At 55.3% G+C, this 17,000-nt stretch overlaps 2 protein-coding genes across 4 annotated transcripts; one reads left to right on the top strand and one right to left on the bottom strand.

Annotated features, from left to right (window-relative positions):
• The first annotated feature begins 6,848 nt into the window (after positions 1-6,848).
• FEM1A (fem-1 homolog A) lies at positions 6,849-10,860 on the top strand. The gene has a single exon (XM_030230285.2). It carries the CDS (start codon positions 7,009-7,011, stop codon positions 9,013-9,015), a length of 2,007 nt encoding a protein of 668 aa, XP_030086145.2. The 5' UTR covers positions 6,849-7,008; the 3' UTR covers positions 9,016-10,860.
• On the bottom strand, positions 10,186-16,849 carry TICAM1 (TIR domain containing adaptor molecule 1). 3 transcript variants are annotated; one of them, XM_009096915.4, is made up of 2 exons: positions 16,620-16,849; positions 10,186-15,886 (listed from the first exon to the last, which is right to left on the bottom strand). In XM_009096915.4, exon 2 carries the CDS (start codon positions 15,359-15,361, stop codon positions 13,301-13,303), a length of 2,061 nt encoding a protein of 686 aa, XP_009095163.3. In that variant the 5' UTR covers positions 15,362-15,886; positions 16,620-16,849; the 3' UTR covers positions 10,186-13,300. The 3 variants fall into 3 exon arrangements, with proteins under 3 accessions (XP_009095163.3, XP_030087386.2, XP_030087385.2); XM_030231526.2 differs by having other exon boundaries at positions 10,186-15,534; XM_030231525.2 differs by having other exon boundaries at positions 10,186-15,685; positions 16,620-16,647.
• Between the last annotated feature and the right edge of the window lie 151 nt (positions 16,850-17,000).

The following is a 17,000-nucleotide window of genomic DNA, read 5'->3' as shown; positions in this document are numbered from 1 at the left end:
GGAGACACGGGGCTGGGGAGGAGGTGGAGGGCAGAGGACAGAGATTGAAACCAAAGGAAATAACAGCAATAAGGCCACATTGTTCTCTCTGCCCTCCCTGTGGTCTGGTGTGGAGGAAATTCTGTTTGTTTAATTTACAGCCTGGAAGTGCAGCTGGGGATCTCTCTGTGATGAGCCTGGTCGCAGATAGCTGGAGGCCAAGAGTCCCCACTCTTTCCAGACAGGCTTTTTCCCGTCTTCTGGAGCTAAGTTTAGCTCCCATCCTTAGAAATAATTCCCGAGGAGCCTCCCAGTGCTGGGGAGAGGGGCGAGGTCTGGCTGCCACAGGACAAGGAGCCACGTCCCTGAAATCTCTGGGACAAAGCAGAAGTGGCAGATCCCCTCCTGACAAACACCACACAGAGAAACACAGCCCCACAGAGACAGTCTAGACAAAACCTCACGTGCCTCTGAGCCTGCAATTGATGTTTCCTACTGAACACCTACCTCACTCTGAACAGGCAATGGCTGGGTGTGAAACCAAGAGAGGAGCCCTTGCTCACATGTCTCTGTTCTTGATTTTTACCTGACTGTCTGGCAATGATTTGTGCTAAATCCCTTTGTGCAGCTGTGTCCCAGAACAAGGACTGAAAACTTGGTCCTGGTCACCTGGAATTCCAGTCCAGCTTAGCACTTCCCAAGCTGTCTTCTCTCTCAAATTCATTCTTCTTTACAATTCATTCTCTCTTCCAGTTATCTTGGGCCGAAGACTGAATTGTCCTGAATTTCTATTTCTAAATATTGTCTCACTCCCCAGATGTTTCCACTGCATACTCACTACTGTTCCACTTGATACTCAGATTAGAATCACAGAATATCCTGAGTTGTAAGGGACTCACAGGGATCATCCAAGTTCAGCTCCTGGTTAAATTTTACCCGGGAGGTTTGGGGTGACAGCAGTTCTGTACAGGAACACATCCCCCTCTGTTCAGCAGCTGGCTCTGTCCTTACACAAACAGGGTGTTGGGTAACACCTGGACCCGTTTTTATCTGATTTCCTGGACAATGGCAGTATCACTAATGCTCCCTGTTAAATAAGACCACCTGGACATCTCCTGGTATCAGCCCCAGCTATCACAAACACTCCTGCTACCTAGGCCAGCACAAAGGGCTGTTATCTCGGAGCAGCACAAATCCCCAGACTGAAACACCCATCTGGAGTTTGAATAAAGTGTCCATAGAAAGCACATATGTTATAAAAAGGAGAGGGAGGGATGGGCCTGCTCCCCATGAGCTCCCAGAGGGCACAGCCCCTGCCAGCAGCAGCAAACCCAAACCCTCTCCTGTTGCTGCACACTCTGCATCCTCCCATGGAAGGAGCAGCTGAGGAATGGTTTTATTCCTTTCCCTTTTCCCCACCTGCTTACAAAAGTATCCATAAAAGCTGAGTGAAGATGGGAAGAGGCTGTTTCCTGCCTGATTTCAGTGGCTGAGGTGAGCAAAGCTCTGCTGGACAAGGAATGAAGTCAGATCCTTTCCATGGGTGTGAGCCAGCACTGTCCTTCCCCACCTCATCCACGTCAGGGATTAACAGGGAAAATCTGGGCAGTGAAAGAAAAGCTGGACCTGAACCAGAGACTGCTCATCAACAAATCCAGAGAAAGGGAACAGCAAAAGGGGTTTGTGTTCCTTGCTGAAATCAGCTGCTCAGTGGGAAACCAGGAAACTCCACACCATCATTATCTTTATCCCCAGCACATATTGCATTTGCTTACTGTAGTCAGACTGAAACACAGCTGGGAGACAGACAGGTGACAGAGCACTCCTGGGGAAGTTTATCCCAGGGTAAGGCAGAGGAGCCCCTGCTGAGCCCTGATGTCCCTGTGGAGTCTCTGGAGCGAGGAAATGGAGCAGAAACTCACGGGAACAGCACAAATGGGAGAGATGATTACAGGGAGGTTTGATGTGGTCTCAGGAGGAACGCTGCAAAGGGCAGCATCCATCCCTGAAGGAGTGACAGGAACAAGGATTTCAGGATGAGAAGAACTGAGGAAGGATGCTGGGAGAAGACGTCCCTGAGGAGGAATGGCTGCTCTCCTGGCCTGGCTCTGTGTGGAAGACTAGTGATTTTGTTGTTGTGTTTGTAAAGGTGACAACAAATCATAGCCTGCCATACAGCCCAGGCTGCCACGGCCCAGGTGTGCAAGTGTTTTGGGGTGCTGGAGCTCCTGTTGTGGCTTATTCTGCTCCTCAGTCCAAATGTCCCCCAGTTCCTTCTCTGGCCCCATTTGTATCCTGAGCACGATGTCCTGTGGTCTGGAACATCCCTGGGGTCAGCTGGGGTCACTCCCAGGCACCCCCAGCCCCTCCCCAGCGTGGCTGGACAAGGACAGGAAAGGCCTTGGCTCCGAGTGAGCTCAGCAAGAACAAAAACATCTCTGAGTTATCAGCCCTGTGCTCAGCACAAACCCAAACACAGCCCCAGAGCAGCCACTGGGAAGGAAATTCACTCTGCCCCAGCTGAAGGCAGCACAGGACCCAAGGAAGCCACCCCAAACACACCAGGGCAGGGTCAGGGCACCCAGACACTGCTGGGACTTCAGTGCCTGGCAGGGCTTGTTTGGAGAGCTGAGCCCTTTGCTTCCAACTGGGCCTTAGAATATAAAAAGAACAAATTTTCAACACCACTCACAGCCTCCATTCTCAAAGGTATTTAGGTGTGAAAATGAAACTCTTGAATCCTGCAGAGGCCAGTGGTAAAAGCACTGAAATATCTTTAATAATTTGGGTTGGTTGTGCTGTCAAGCACTTTTCTCTTTTTCCTTTTTTATTTTTTTAACTCCCCAGGCTCAGTATTGTCCACATCACTGGTACTGTGGCAGATGTGATTTAGGAATCACAGAATGCTTTGGGTTGGAAGGACCTTAAAGCTCTCCCAGTGCCACCCCTGCCATGGCAGGGACACCTTCCCCTCTCCCAGATTGCTCCAGGCCCCCATGTCCAACCTGGCCTTGGACATTCCAGGGGCCCAGGTGCAGCCATAAACCTGCAGCCAGAAGAGTTTTAAACCTGTACAAATAGCTGACATTTGATGGTGCCTGAAAGAAAAGATCCAGGTTTCATAAACCACAACAGCTCTCTCTCCCCCTGTCTTTTACTTCCCCACTGACAGATTAAACCCCCACGAAATGTCGAGGGCAGCAGTGCAGCCATTAATGCTGCAATGGCCAGGCTGGTGTCTGATGTAAATGAAACTTTGATTTAGTGTTCCCCCAGAAGCCTCCCCAGCCTGTTCATCCTCTGCAGGCTGATCAAATCCTCCCTGGCAGGTACCTGCAGCCTTGTGCCCCACAGAAGCACAGAAAATAATGTCATCAGAGCCCTGCTGATGGAGGCAGTTACAGGACAAAGGCCCTGCAGCAAGGTGGGGATTGGGTCATCGTTCCTCCTAATGTCAGGGTGCCATTTCTCCCTATTTTTAGAATTGTTCCCTTTGTACAGCAAATTGCTTAACTATAGAGACAATCTGGTGTTCAGGCTCTGGGAGCAGGGACCCATCTTTCCTGCCTTCAGGAAATCACACAAACTGCTGAAAGCTGGAGATGGATAAAACCTGGGTACACAGGAACCTCAATTTGCACTGAAAAACCCGAGGAGCTGCTGCAGCCCTGACTGAGCACAAAGGAAATTTCTGCAGGTTTCTAAATGATCCACTCTCTGTTCAGGAGGAACTCAGGGATTCAATAAATCAGTATGGACTCTGCTCCTAAATTATTTCAATGCTTTTGGAACTCTTAGCACAGCTCCAAACTTCTCCACGTTTTGAGGGAAGAGATGGGGAGCAATGGACCAGGAATTCTGGAGCCTTTCACACTGAGGATGTTCCCACCCATCCATGCCAGCCCTTTGCTGTTCTCCACGCTGTGCACCGTGGCTGTCCCAGACACCTCAGCGTGGATTGAAGCTCTTGGGCTTCAAAGCACAGCAAACACGAGCTGTAAATTCCGAGTTTGCAGCCTAAATAAGCCGGGCAGACAGAGAACAGTTATTATTCCTGTGTTATTGGCAGGGAATTGAGACACAGGAAGATTAAATGACTGGCCCAAGGTCACCAAAGGAGCCTTCTGTAAAGGTGAGGGCTCAGCCTGGATTTCTGAAGTCTCTGCCCAGTACTTCAGCCATCCATTCACTTGCTCTTTAAGTACCCTGTCATTATTTCTGTGAAGGAAATTATGCTCCTCCTGCAGCAGCCAGCACCGTGTAATTCTGCTTGTCTGAAAGGGAATAGGAAATGGCAGTTTCACAAAAATGAACCCTCCTGCCTGGCAGCCTGGCAGCCCTGTCACAACGTCTCATTTCTTACCTGCTCTTCCTCCCGTGGGGATTTAGCTCCCCTCTTGTTCCCAGGACTCAAAAACCCCACACAGGTGGGGTCTGCAGGGGAGGGATGTGGGGGCTTGGAGCCCCTCGTTCCTGCCCCAGCTGTGGGGATTCACCCAATTCCTGAGCTGCTGCTGCACGGGGAGGATCCCGAGGCTCCCAGCTGGAGCTGGGCAGGAGCACCTGGGAGCAGGCACAGGTCCCTGGCACCTCAGGGGGTGGCACAGATCAGAGGGGGAGCAGCCACACCTCCAGGGCCTGAAGGGGCTCCAGGAGAGCTGGGGACAAGGCTGGAGGGCCAGGGGCCAGGGAATGGCTCCCAGTGCCAGAGGGCAGGGATGGATGGGAGATTGGGAATTAGGAATTGTTCCCTGGCAGGGTGGGCAGGCCCTGGCACCCAGAGGTGCCCAGAGCAGCTGGGGCTGCCCCTGGATCCCTGGCAGTGCCCAAGGCCAGGCTGGGCTGGGCTGGGAGCCGAGGTCTATGAAAGGTTTGGGGTGAGGTCCTGAGGCTCCAGCACACTCCACAGCCTGGGATCTGCAGGGAGAGGCTGCTGTGACACTGCTCCTCCTGCTCTTTATTCCCTCATTACTGAGAAATTTCTCATTAATGGAAAACCCATTTCCATCAGCTGCACTTTACCCCACGATGTCTCTGAGCCCACCCAGAGCTGGGTTTGGGACCTGAAAACCTGTGTGGTGTTCTGGTGAATTCCTAATGGATTCTACGGAGGGGAAATTAATAGGAAGCTTTGGTTAATAGATACTTCAGATAAAAGAGCGAGTGCATCTGGTCACCATGGCAACACGAGAGCCAGCGGGGAGAGGAAATGTCACCGTGTCTGTGCCTTGACCTGCAGCACAAACAGCCTGGCAGCTGGGGCTGGCACTGCCTGTTCACAGAGGGGACAGGGACACTCCCAGGCTGGACAGGCACAGCCCAGGAATGCCCTGGCACACCCAGGGTGTTCAGATGGAACTCGTGGGGCTTCTTCTTCATGAAAACATGATGAACTCGTGCCCAGAGCTGTGTGTTTGCACAGCCCTGAGGGAGAGGTTGGACTTGGTGGTCCTGGAGGGCTTTTCCAAGCCGAAGGGTTCCCTGGTTCCTCCTGCCCTGGCGTGCAGGGAGCTGCCCTTGCACAGCACAGACACCCTGCAGGTGTTTAGGGACCTTCGCCCCTTTCCCTTTCAAACACAAAGTCACTGTGCCTCAGAATTCCAGGAGGTTTTGGGCTGGAGGGAGCTCAGAGCCCACCCAGTGCCACCCCTGCCAGGGCAGGGACACCTCCCACTGTCCCAATGTCCAGCCTGGCCCTGGGCACTGCCAGGGATCCAGGGGCAGCCCCAGCTGCTCTGGGAATCCCATCCCAGCCTCCCAGGGAACAATCCCCGGGCACAGACCGGGTGTGGGAATTGTGCCACGGACACTCTGCTCCAGGAGCAGCTGCTGCTGCTCCCGGGGACTTGCAGAAGCTGCTCAAGTGAAAATTGGGCTCCTGCTGCCTGTTATGCAAAAGCAGTTTCTTAGCAACAAAAGTGATATTCTGTGTGAAGGCAACAGGCATCAGTGGGATAATCCACTGTAATTCCAGACAAGACCTAAAACGGGTGGATGGACTGAATAGTAATAATCATGACAGACAGAATAATAATAATGGAAATAATGAGAGTAAGCTTATTTCCCTTGGTAGGAGAAACCCGGCTATAAATAAAATACAATGGGAGAAACCCTGTGCCAGTTCTCTGTATAAAGATTAGGGACACCTAAACTCAATTTATGCCCTAAAAATAGACTCTAGTGGGTAAAGCTTTGCTCATCTAAGCCGGGCTATTTATTGCTTGAGTGTTTTCCTTCACTCTGGGCAAGTATTTTCGCTCAGGGATGGAGTGAGCTGGACCTAATGCCCCGTGGGGGGAATTGGAGCGAATAAAGCTGTGTTCGCTGCTGGGGACAAGGCTTTGCCACCTCCAAAGCAGGAAACTCGTATTTTAGAACGCAGCACCAGACCTGTGCAGGACCATGGACTGGCCTGAGTGATCCGTGTGACTCCGTTCCAGCTCAGGACCTTATGGCTTCATACAACCTGCAATTAAACCACGTCAGATTAATGCTGTGCAGCCGCTGTGTTTTGAAGTGCCATAACATCAAGGAATTTAAGAGAAATAAAAGCGCTATGAAAGCGGCAGACGCTGGGAGTCACAGACACACCTGGACAGCACCTGGGCCGCGCGGGCCGCACTGGGAAGTGTAGTCCCGGCCCTGGTGAAATCCCGTAAGCGGCGGTACCCGCAGAGGGCTAAGAAGACTACACTGCCCAGCATGCCCCGCAAAGTAAAGGGTGCACATCCTCCCCACCTCCCCCCCCCATCCCCTCTGCCTTCTGGGAAACAGAGTGCGCACGATGCGGCGTCGGGGGACCACTGCCGTTCCCGGGACTACAATTCCCATCATCCTCCGTGCGCCGCGCTCCTCCCCGCGCGGCGCCATTTTGTTCCGCGGCGCAGCCTGAGATGGCGGCCGGGCCCGGGCGGTGAAGGTCCCGCCGCGCTGAGGGCAGGGGGGTCCCGCCGCCCCCCGCCCGCCCCGCGCCGCGCTGGGGCCGCGCCGCCGCCGCCGGTCCATGGCCTGGAGGCGGCCGCTGGCGCCATGGACCTGCGCACGGCCGTGTACAATGCGGCCCGCGACGGGAAGCTGAAGTTGCTGCAGAAGCTGCTGGGCAGCCGCAGCCGGGAGGAGCTGGAAGCACTGACGGCGGGGCCCGGCGGCGGGGGCGGCCCAGGGGCCGGCAGCACCCCGCTGCTGATCGCGGCCCGGCACGGCCACCTGGAGGTGGTGGAGTACCTGCTGGATCACTGCGGGGCCCGCGTGGAGGAGGGCGGCTCCGTCAGCTTCGACGGTGAGACCATCGAGGGGGCCCCGCCGCTGTGGGCGGCCTCGGCTGCGGGACACCTGGGCGTGGTGCGGAGCCTGCTGGACCACGGCGCCTCGGTGAACCAGACCACGCTGACCAACTCCACGCCCCTTCGGGCCGCCTGCTTCGATGGGCACCTGGAGATCGTGCGGTACCTGGTGGGCGAACGCGGGGCCGACCTGGAGGTGGCCAACCGGCACGGCCACACGTGCTTGATGATTTCCTGCTACAAAGGGCACCGGGAGATCGCCCGGTACTTGCTGGAGAAAGGGGCCGACGTGAACCGGCGCAGCGTGAAGGGAAACACGGCCTTGCACGACTGCGCCGAGTCGGGCAGCCTGGAGATCCTGCAGCTGCTGCTCCGCTCCAAGGCCCGCATGGAGAAGGACGGCTATGGCATGACCCCTCTGCTCGCCGCCAGCGTCACCGGCCACACCAACATCGTGGAGTACCTGATCCAGGGGGGGCTGCAGCAGGACGAGGCTGCGGGGGGCCAGAGTGGGACCTGCGCCTCAGCTGGGAGCCATCAGAGAGGCTGCAGTGAAGAGGGCTGTGAGGGCTGCGGTGCTTCGGCTTCCAGTCAGGACGAGGTCCCAAACGTGTTCTGCACTCGAGAGGCTGCTGTGGAAGCGCTGGAGCTGCTGGGTGCCACGTTTGTGGACAAGAAACGAGACCTGTTGGGAGCCCACAAGTACTGGCGCAGGGCGATGGAGCTGCGCTGCGAGGGCGGGAAGTACCTGCCTAAGCCCGAGCCCCGGCAGCTGGTGCTGGCCTACGACTACTCGCGGGAGGTGAGCTCTCTGGAGGAGCTGGAAGCCCTGATCACGGACCCCGACGAGATGCGCATGCAGGCGCTGCTGATCCGGGAGCGCATCCTGGGCCCTTCCCACCCCGACACCTCCTACTACATCCGGTACCGCGGGGCCGTCTACGCCGACTCGGGCAACTTCGAGCGCTGCATTAACCTATGGAAGTACGCCCTGGACATGCAGCAAGGCAACCTGGAGCCCCTCAGCCCCATGACTGCCAGCAGTTTCCTTTCCTTTGCCGAGCTTTACTCCTACGTGCTCCAGGACCGTTCCAAAGGCACTTTAGCCACCCACCTGGGCTTCTCCGACCTCATCGGGGTGCTGAGCAAGGGAGTCCGGGAGGTGGAGAGGGCCCTGGTGCACGGCAAGGACCCCGTGGCCGACTCGGCGCAGTTCACCAAGACGTTGGCCATCATCCTGCACCTGGTTTTCCTGCTGGAGAAGGTGGAGTGCACCCCAGAGCAGGAGCACCAGAAGCGCCAGACCATCTACCGCCTGCTCAAGTGCAGCCCCCGCGCCAAGAACGGCTTCACCCTCCTGCACATGGCCGTGGACAAAGACACCACGACGGTGGGGCGGTACCCCGTGGGCAAATTCCCATCCCTGCACGTGGTGAACTTGCTGCTGGAGTGCGGGGCGGACCCTGACAGCCGGGACTATGACAACAACACCCCTCTGCACGTGGCTGCCCGCAACAACTGCCCGCTGATCATGAGCGCCCTGATGGAGGCCGGGGCGCACATGGACGCCACCAACGCCTTCAAGCAGACGGCCTACGAGCTGCTGGACGAGAAGCTGCTCACCAAGAGCACCATGCAGCCCTTCAACTACATCACCCTCCAGTGCCTTGCTGCTCGCGCCCTGGACAAGCACAAGATTCCCTACAAGGGATTCATCCCCGAGGAGCTGGAAGCCTTCATTGAGCTGCACTAGGGCGTGACACCGATGGTCCCCAGCCTCTCCCACCCCGCTGAGGTTGTGCAGCTGAAGGGCTCGGGCTGGCTGTGCCAAAGTGCCCAGGGCCATCGCTGCGCTGAGCTTTGTCCCCATCTGTCACCACCCAGCTGGCATGTCGGGGCAGGGGAGGAGGAGGCCCCAGAGCTCATGGCTCGTTCTCACCTTCAGGTACCAGCTCTCTCCAGTGCACTCTGTCCACAGAGGCCACAGCCCCTGCCTTTCCCCATGCCACCATCGTGTCCTGAGAAGGAAGGAAATGGAGATTCCCTGGGACCTGCTGCCTCTCCCCTTAGTGCTGGATTAACTCTGTGTTCAGCTTTGGAGCAGCTACACATCCCCCACGTGCTCTGGCCCTTCCCACCCCACACACCCAACAGATAGAAAGTGAGCCAGGAATTAAATACCCTCCAGTTAATCCCTTCCCCTCCCTCCTGTCAGCTTTGGGACAGCCCATGCCCAACAGCCGAGGGGCTCGTGCTCTGCCCAGGGATGGCACAGGGCTGGGTGTGCTGAGGATGGGGTTTGTCTCTCTCTTGGTTGGCCAAGTAGCAAATGCTGTTAAAGGCCTGAGATTCCATGATTGTGCATAAAGCTGGGATGTTTTTTCTCTCGTAGAGCCAGGCCCTATCTATGCTGCAAGACTTCTCCAATCCTGTAAGATAGAGGAAGGTCAGTTCTGGTTATACAGTTTCATCCATAGATGTTGTAGTTTATGAATGGGGAGGAAAAAACTAAGAACAAAATCCTGATGTGGTGTTCAGGCCCTTGGCTTGTCCATTGCACACCCATTTGCTCCATTCCCAGCATGTACGTGCTTTGGCTCCAGAGGGCAGCAGGGATTGAGCTGGAAGGGTGAATGTGGACGGTTTGGGAGCCAAAACAGCACATTTTGACCTATTTTCAAAAAGCTGAGCCCTTTAGGCCAGGAGGTACCTGCAGTGTGGAGGTGCTTGGAGGGAGTTATGAAAGCAAGTGAGTGTCTGTGGTGGGTTTGCACCAGGGTGGGCTGAAGGAAGAAGCAAGAAATGAAAGTTTAAGGTTCCTCCTTGTCCTGAGGTTTTAGTGTCATGTGCTTGGGCTCTGTTATTGCCCCATTCTGAAACCTCATGCAGTGGGTTCTTAGCAGCGGGTTTGGGCTTTTGAGTCTTCTTTTTTTTTTTTTTTCGTTTTTTTATTTTTATTTTTTGTTTGTAACTTCACTGAGGATGGTGCTACTTCCAAGGTGGAATTTGAAATCTCACCTGGCTGCTGTTTGGGCAAGCTCCTTCCTTTGATGAGGATCTGCACACACCTTGTTTTTAACTCTGTAGTCTCAGGGCAGGTTTTTGCCTCTATGAGCAGACCCCTCTGTGGTGGAAAACAAAGCATTTCCAGCAGTTTGTCCTCGTGCAGGCAGTGATGGGCAGCCTGTGGCTCCTTCCCTGGCCTGAGCAGGGTGGGAAGCACAGCTGAGGGGGGAAGCAGCTGCCTGGAGCTCTGGGAAAGGTGCACCTGGGAGAGCAGACCCCTGGCCCCACCCTGCTCTCTGTGCTACTGAAGCTTCTCTACTTGTATTTATCAGCCTCAATAACCACGCTCTCCACCCTTCAAGATATTGTAGATCTGCCAGTACATTTTGCAGTGTTAACTATAACATTTATTTATAAAGCGAGGAGGTTTAACTTGAATTGAGCTGTAAAGTGCAGAGTTAGTTTAGCTGCCTTCTATTTTTTTTCCCTTTTGGCTGAAACCTGAACTAAACTGCAGGAATGGGATTTGTTCCTTTGTGAGCTGATGAGCGCTCTTAACTTTAAATAATAAAACAAAAAATGGCTGCTAGAATGCAAGTGCCTTGGACTTCTTCCTGATAAGCCTCTATATTCAGGTGTTTTCCTCTATTTTCAGTTTGTTTCCCAGGGATGGGACACTGTGGGTATGGAATTTTGGGGTGTTTGCAATTAAACAGGTGTGATTGGTTCATTTCATGGTTACTCCTGTGAAAAACCAATCTGTGCTGCACTGGCAAACTTCCCCTGGAAAAGAGTAACCCTGACACTGAAGTGACACCTCTTCTTCTGTGTTTTGCCTTTTATTTTGATGTAAATCCACGTGAGAGGATCTGTGTTGATTGGGGTTATTACCTGCCTTACACATGTGGGACAGTGGGCACAGCAAGCAGAAAGAGGGACACTGTCATCAGTTTGGTTTCCAACCCCCAATCCATCAGGGACTGTGAAAACAGAGGAATTAATGGTACTGGAGTTAGTTCCACACAGGCACCTGGATCCCAAAACTGCTTGGTCTTCCCCAGGGAGAGTGGGTGGATAAAATATTTGAATATTTGTCCTGTCCTTTATTGCTCCCTCCTTAGTTCTTGATGCCTTGATGAGGGATGGTGCCCCTGTGCTAAGAAGGCCAATTCAGCAGTGTCTGTAGAGCCTGGGGCCGTGCTTCTCCCAGCCAGACATTCCTGCTGTGCTGCAGCTGATCTCCAGGTGTGGGAGAGCAGCTGCCAGGCAGGTACCGGGAGCCAGGTGGCCTCAGGGCAATTCCATCTGCACCCAGAGAGGTGGTTGGGAGGGGGTTAATCCAGGCAGGAGCAGCTCTGGAGCTGGGCTCTTGTCAGGGAGCTGGGGGACCCAGTCAGGTGCAGCAGCCCAAAGGAGGAGAATATTCTGTGTGATGGAAAAGGCTTCACTTTTTTTGAACACATAAATAATCTGTAATTACATAGAGGGCCCAGCAATTAAATGTCGATAGTAATTACAGGGTGGAAGAAATCACTGCATGATTTAGGGGTAATTACACTGAGCAGGCCTGCTTGACTGTAGGGCCAGCTTCATGTGGGCAAAACATGGAGTTGTGAGGAGCAGGGCAATGTTTCAGTGATTATTTTGTAAATTCTTGGACAGAGAGGAGCTTTTTCTCCACTGTGGTGGCTGCAGACCCTCCTGTACCCCAGACACAGCTCTGCCTCCCCTGTGTGTGATCCAAGCTGTGCTGAGGTTGTTTACAAGCTGGAGCAGCTTCCAGTTGACTAATTGTGCATGATTATTTATAGTAGGAGAGGAGCTGGGAAAGGAGGGATGTGGGAGTGCTCCCAGGGGGAGGGACTGTCCTGCACCAACGGCAGGGGACAGGAACTGCAGTAACACACCAACTCTTAATGGTGCTATGGAGGAGAGAAACCAGGAAAATAAAAGCAATTTGAGCACTTGGAGGATGCCAGCAGGCTCTGGAAGGAGTGGATGGGTTAATCCATTGTCACTGGGTCCTGCAGAGTTAAAATCCAGTCTTTGAGAGCTGGAAGCCAAGAGTTGGGGGCAGCTCAGAGCCTCCTCCAAGGATTTAATAACATCTGTCCCAGGGGCTGGCTTGGGGCTCAGAAGGCTCTTGGACCAAGGCTGCAGTCTGGAATGAGGCCTGACAGAGCCCAGCTTGGGCAGGGATGGGCTTGGATCCTCCTGGAACCTGCAGGGACAGCCAAGGAGTGCCAGGAGCACACACAGACCTGCAGGGATACCTGCAGTGACCTCACTTCCCTGAGGAGCCTGGAGCTGTGCCCTGCTCCTGGCACAGGCTGGGCCGGCTCGGGGCTCTGCTCCGGGAGGGAACAGCCCCATTTCCAGTCTCTCGGTGGCTTTGGGGTGACCTCTGCTGACGATCAGGAACATGGCTGTGCCTGGAGTGTGGGAGGAGGAGCGAGGGCTTTGCTCCAGGTGCCCTCCTGGTGTTAAAGCTCAGTAGGTACCACCCTGGTAGATCCCGCAGAATTACCCCTCCCACTCTCCATTCCTGGATTTCTCCACCCTTCTGCACTCTTCTGCTCACTGGTTTTGGTTTTTCATTCTGCTTTTTCCTTAAAGGCTGCTTCCCAAAGCATCCCTTGCAGATTGGCCCTCAAATCATTTAGTCAGTGCTATCTCCCAGCCCCTCCAGCCAACATGCAGAATAGTTTTCCATATATCCCTGACTACCCCTTTTCTAATTCTACAGGAAAGAACTGCAGGAACACAAATAAATTAATTAAAATTTATTTATAAAATCTTCAAGTAGTTCCAGACAATCAAGAAAATAATTTTCTTAGTTACTTGAAAATAAGCACAAGGACAAACAGTTTCAAGAGATCACTACATCTTTTTTCCAACAAAAAATGAAGAATTTTCTTTGGTGCTTCAGGAAAATGGCACTCTTGCTGCATAGAGCAATAGTCCCAGTCCCAGCAGAATCACTGTAATCCAGGATTGAAATGAATTTTTTCTCTGCCCTTGGCTGCCTGGGCTCAGAGGTTGTGCCTGGCTTGCTCCTGGCTGTGCCCTGGCCCGGGTGGGGCAGTTTCCACCTGCATCACGTTGTGGTTCCCAATCTGAACCATGCGGGCGTTTTGGATGATGAGGGGTGGCATCCCTGCCTGGCCTGCTGCGAGGCTGTAGTGGCCTGGGGGCAGCTGTGCTTGGGAAGGGGGAGGACCCCTCTGAGCAGGAGGGGGGTCCATGGGGGCATGGGGACACCAGGGTTGGGCTGCAGGCCCTGGTGGCCACGGCCGTGGTGCTGCTGGAGGCACCCAGGGAGGGGAGTCCAGGCTGAGCGCAGCCAAGTTCTGCAGGGCTCGGTGCTGTTCCCAGCGTGCCTGGAGCTTCCTTCTCTGGTCCCACATGGCTTTCTTCTCCATGATCTTCTTGGGGTTAAAAGTCTTCTGCACATTCTTGGAGAAGAGAGGAGAGCTCTCATTCAGGGTGACGAGCGCGCTGAGCATCCTGGGGATCTGGCTGCTCTCCAGGGCGTTTGCCTTGGGTAGAAATGGGATGACTGAGTCTTGCTTGGAGGGGTCCATGATGGACTGCATCAGAGCAGTGTCTGTCTGGTACAGGCACAGGTTGCAGGGAAAGTTCTTGGTCAGCAGGAGGATCACGAAGGCAGAGTTTTCCATGGCCTCCTGGAAGCAAATCATGTGGCTGCGCCCGGCGATGAAGAAATCCTCACTGAGCGTGGCACCGTTGGACACCCCCATGCTCTCCAGCAGGTCCTTGACCTGGTGGGCCACAATCTCATCTTCACTGGCGTGCAGGACAACAAAGGTGAAGAACTTGGCACCATCTGGCTCTGATGGATCCGTGGCTGGGGGAGCAGGAGGCCTGGCTGGAGAGGGGGATGAATGCAGGGGAGGGGGATTTGATAGTTTGGAGGGAGATTGCTGAAGAGGAGGAAGAGTTGAGGAGAAGGAATAAGTAGGAGGAGGAAGGGAACAGGTTGAAATAGAAGCACGTGCAGTGTTACAGGGAATGCCTGCTGGAATGTAGGGGTTCTGTATGGACCCGAGGGCAGGAGCAGTACCCACTGCAGCCCTTGAGTCAGGGACATCAGCAGATAATTGCTTTTCATCCTGCTTTTCCCTCGGGGTGTGAGGCTCTGTCACTGTGCTGGACACGTCACTGCTTTGGGCAGGCTCCGAGGGCAGCGGTGTCTCGGGACCAGGGAGAGGGGTGGGGTGACAGGGACTGACCTGCAGAACCTTCTCTGGCTGGGGCCCTTGTGCAGCTGTGCCCTGCCCAGGGGGAGGGCTGGGTGTGCTGGCCCAGCTGGATTCCTGTGGGCCGTGGCTCTCTGTGTCCCCGTCGCGGTGTCCAGCACGGCTGGGCCAGGGGACACACTCGGGGACAGAGGGCTGGGTGTGAAAAGCAACTGTTGGTGATGCACTGATCTCCAAAGAGCTGGACAGGGAGGAGCTTTCCACAGAGCGCAGGGTCCGTGGGCCTGAAAGGTCTGAGTTGCCTCTGATCTCCACTGGTGAGCTCCTCACCATGCAGTGGGAAGTGGCTGTGTGGGGAAATGCTGCATCCTCATGGGATCTCAGCATCCCAAACCTGTCCCCTGAGCCCCCGCTGGCTGCAGAGCCCTGTTTGTCCTGTTCCTTGGGAGGGGTGTTGTTGAACATCCCCTGCTGAGTGTCCTTGCTGGCATGGCAGGCTTTGTCCCTGGCCTCAGGAGTGCACAGCTGTTCCTGTGCCAGCACTGTGTACACCTGTGCCAGCAGTGCCATAGCACCTGCATCCAGCTGGGGAGGCTGCAAATCCTCCCTGTCTTCCTGCACTCCTGCAGTGCCCAGTTTGATCTGCTGGATGTACTGGGCTGCCCGGTTATCCCTCAAGGCATCCAGACAAATTCTTGCATCCGTTTCTTGCCCCAGAGTCAGCAGGACCATAGCTTGCAGTAACTTGCTGCAGGGCCCAGGTATCAGGTGCTTCAGTTTGAGTTTGAGACTCAGCAGTTTCTCTGCTGGGGCCTGGGACAGAATGTTGAACACGTCCTCGAAGCTGGGCTGCAGCTCAGTGCTCTGTGCCATCTCAGCAGCTGTGGGCCAGGAGCACGGACTGGAGCAGGGATGGGAAAAGCATCTTACGGCAGAGGGGTGTCAGCCTGTGGGGCTGGGGGCGCCCCACTCGCACTCCTTGTACCCCACAAACCTCGGGTGCCCAGGGACGCTGCTGGGAGCTGGGCCCTCGCAGTGCTGGCAGTCTGTGAGGAGAACAGAGGACAGCGTTCAGAGGGGTGATGTGGGCACTGGGGGATGCTCTGGAGCTGACAGGCTCTCTCTCACACCTCCCAAATGCTTTTGCATCTGTTCCATGATTGCAGCTGTGCCAGTGCTCCGTGCATTATTCCAACTCTGTGATTAAGCAAAGAGCACGTTCTTTGCATTCATTTCACATTAATTACAACTGGTTTAAGATAATTGATGAAATAATGCTATATTTAGGTAAATCCAAGTGTTTCCTCCAGGCAGCTTGTTCCAGGGGTCTCGCAGGCTCCTTGTGATGGCAGTCGAGGAATGAAACAGGTGTAGAGGAAACCCTTTCCAGCCGATAACCTGTGTTATCAGGGAGCAGTCACAGGAAATAATTCCTTCCCAGTATCCCACCTAACCCTGCCCTCTGGCAGTGGAAGCCCTTCCCTGTGTCCTGTCCCTCCATCCCTGTCCCCAGTTCTCCTGGAGCCTTCTCCTCTCCAGGTGAGCACCCCCAGCTCTTGCAGAGCTCCAGAGGGGCTCCAGCCCTGCAGCAGCTCCGGGGCCTCCTCTGGACTCTGTCCCAGCAGCTCCATGTCCTTCTCTCCTTGGGAGACTTTATATCCCCATCGACAGGTGATCCCTGAGCCCCTGCACTCACCCCAGGCCTCTGATGGGATTTTAATTAAACGACAGGAGTGGCTGGAGGGGAGGAGCGGGGTCTCGCTGGGACACTGCTCCGGGCGCTGCCTGAGCCTGCTGCAGAACCTTTCCCTATTTAAAGGCAGCCCCAGCAAACGTCCCGAAATAACTCTCAGCTGGGTAAAGTTTCCAATTTCAGTTTTGTTTTCCTGTCTCACGAAAACCCTGCAATTGCCCAACTGCCCTCTCTCCCCGGGCCGGGCCAGCCCTGCCCTGTGTCCCCCGATGGGCACGGGGGTGGCACGGCCGGGCTGGAGGAAGTTGGAGCGCGGCCGGGGCAGCGCTCGGGGCGAGCCCAGTGCCCCGGGAAGGGAGGGAAGGGAGGGAAGGGATCAACAGGGGATCGAAGAGTCGGGAAGGGAAGGGAAGGAAGGGAAGGAGGGGAGCAGCCTACCTGCGGCCGGTGCCCGGGACAGGCGGAAGCGGCGCGGGCCGATGAGCGCGGGCGGGGCAGAGCGGGGCGGAGCAGGAACCGGGCACCGGCAGGGCACGGCCCGGGGACCGCGGCACGGGGGCCCTGGCCGGGTGAGCCACCCCCACCTTCCCCTGCCAGGCCCAGCCTGAGGTGACACAGAGCGCTGGGGATGGGCAGGGACCGACCTTCCCCTGCGGGCAGGGCTGGAATAGGGACGAGCAATGCAAAGCCCAGGATCCAGGGGTGGCAGAGGGAGCTGGGCGTGAGGAGGAACAGTGGGGCATGGACAGACTCACCTGAGCCTCAGGAGTACAGGCAGAAGTCAGGCAAACAAAAGGATTAAGGCGGTTTTTTTTGGTT

The sequence above is a fragment of the Serinus canaria genome, chromosome 28, assembly GCF_022539315.1.
Source record: "Serinus canaria isolate serCan28SL12 chromosome 28, serCan2020, whole genome shotgun sequence".
Classification (NCBI taxonomy): domain Eukaryota; kingdom Metazoa; phylum Chordata; class Aves; order Passeriformes; family Fringillidae; genus Serinus; species Serinus canaria.
Note: the sequence above shows the minus strand (reverse complement) of the source record. Positions and strands in the feature narration are given on the sequence as shown.

Excerpts from the sequence above, each read along its gene's own strand:
- FEM1A (XM_030230285.2), top strand. The coding sequence starts at position 7,009 with ATGGACCTGCGCACGGCCGTGTACAATGCGGCCCGCGACGGGAAGCTG.
- TICAM1 (XM_009096915.4), bottom strand. The coding sequence starts at position 15,361 with ATGGCACAGAGCACTGAGCTGCAGCCCAGCTTCGAGGACGTGTTCAAC.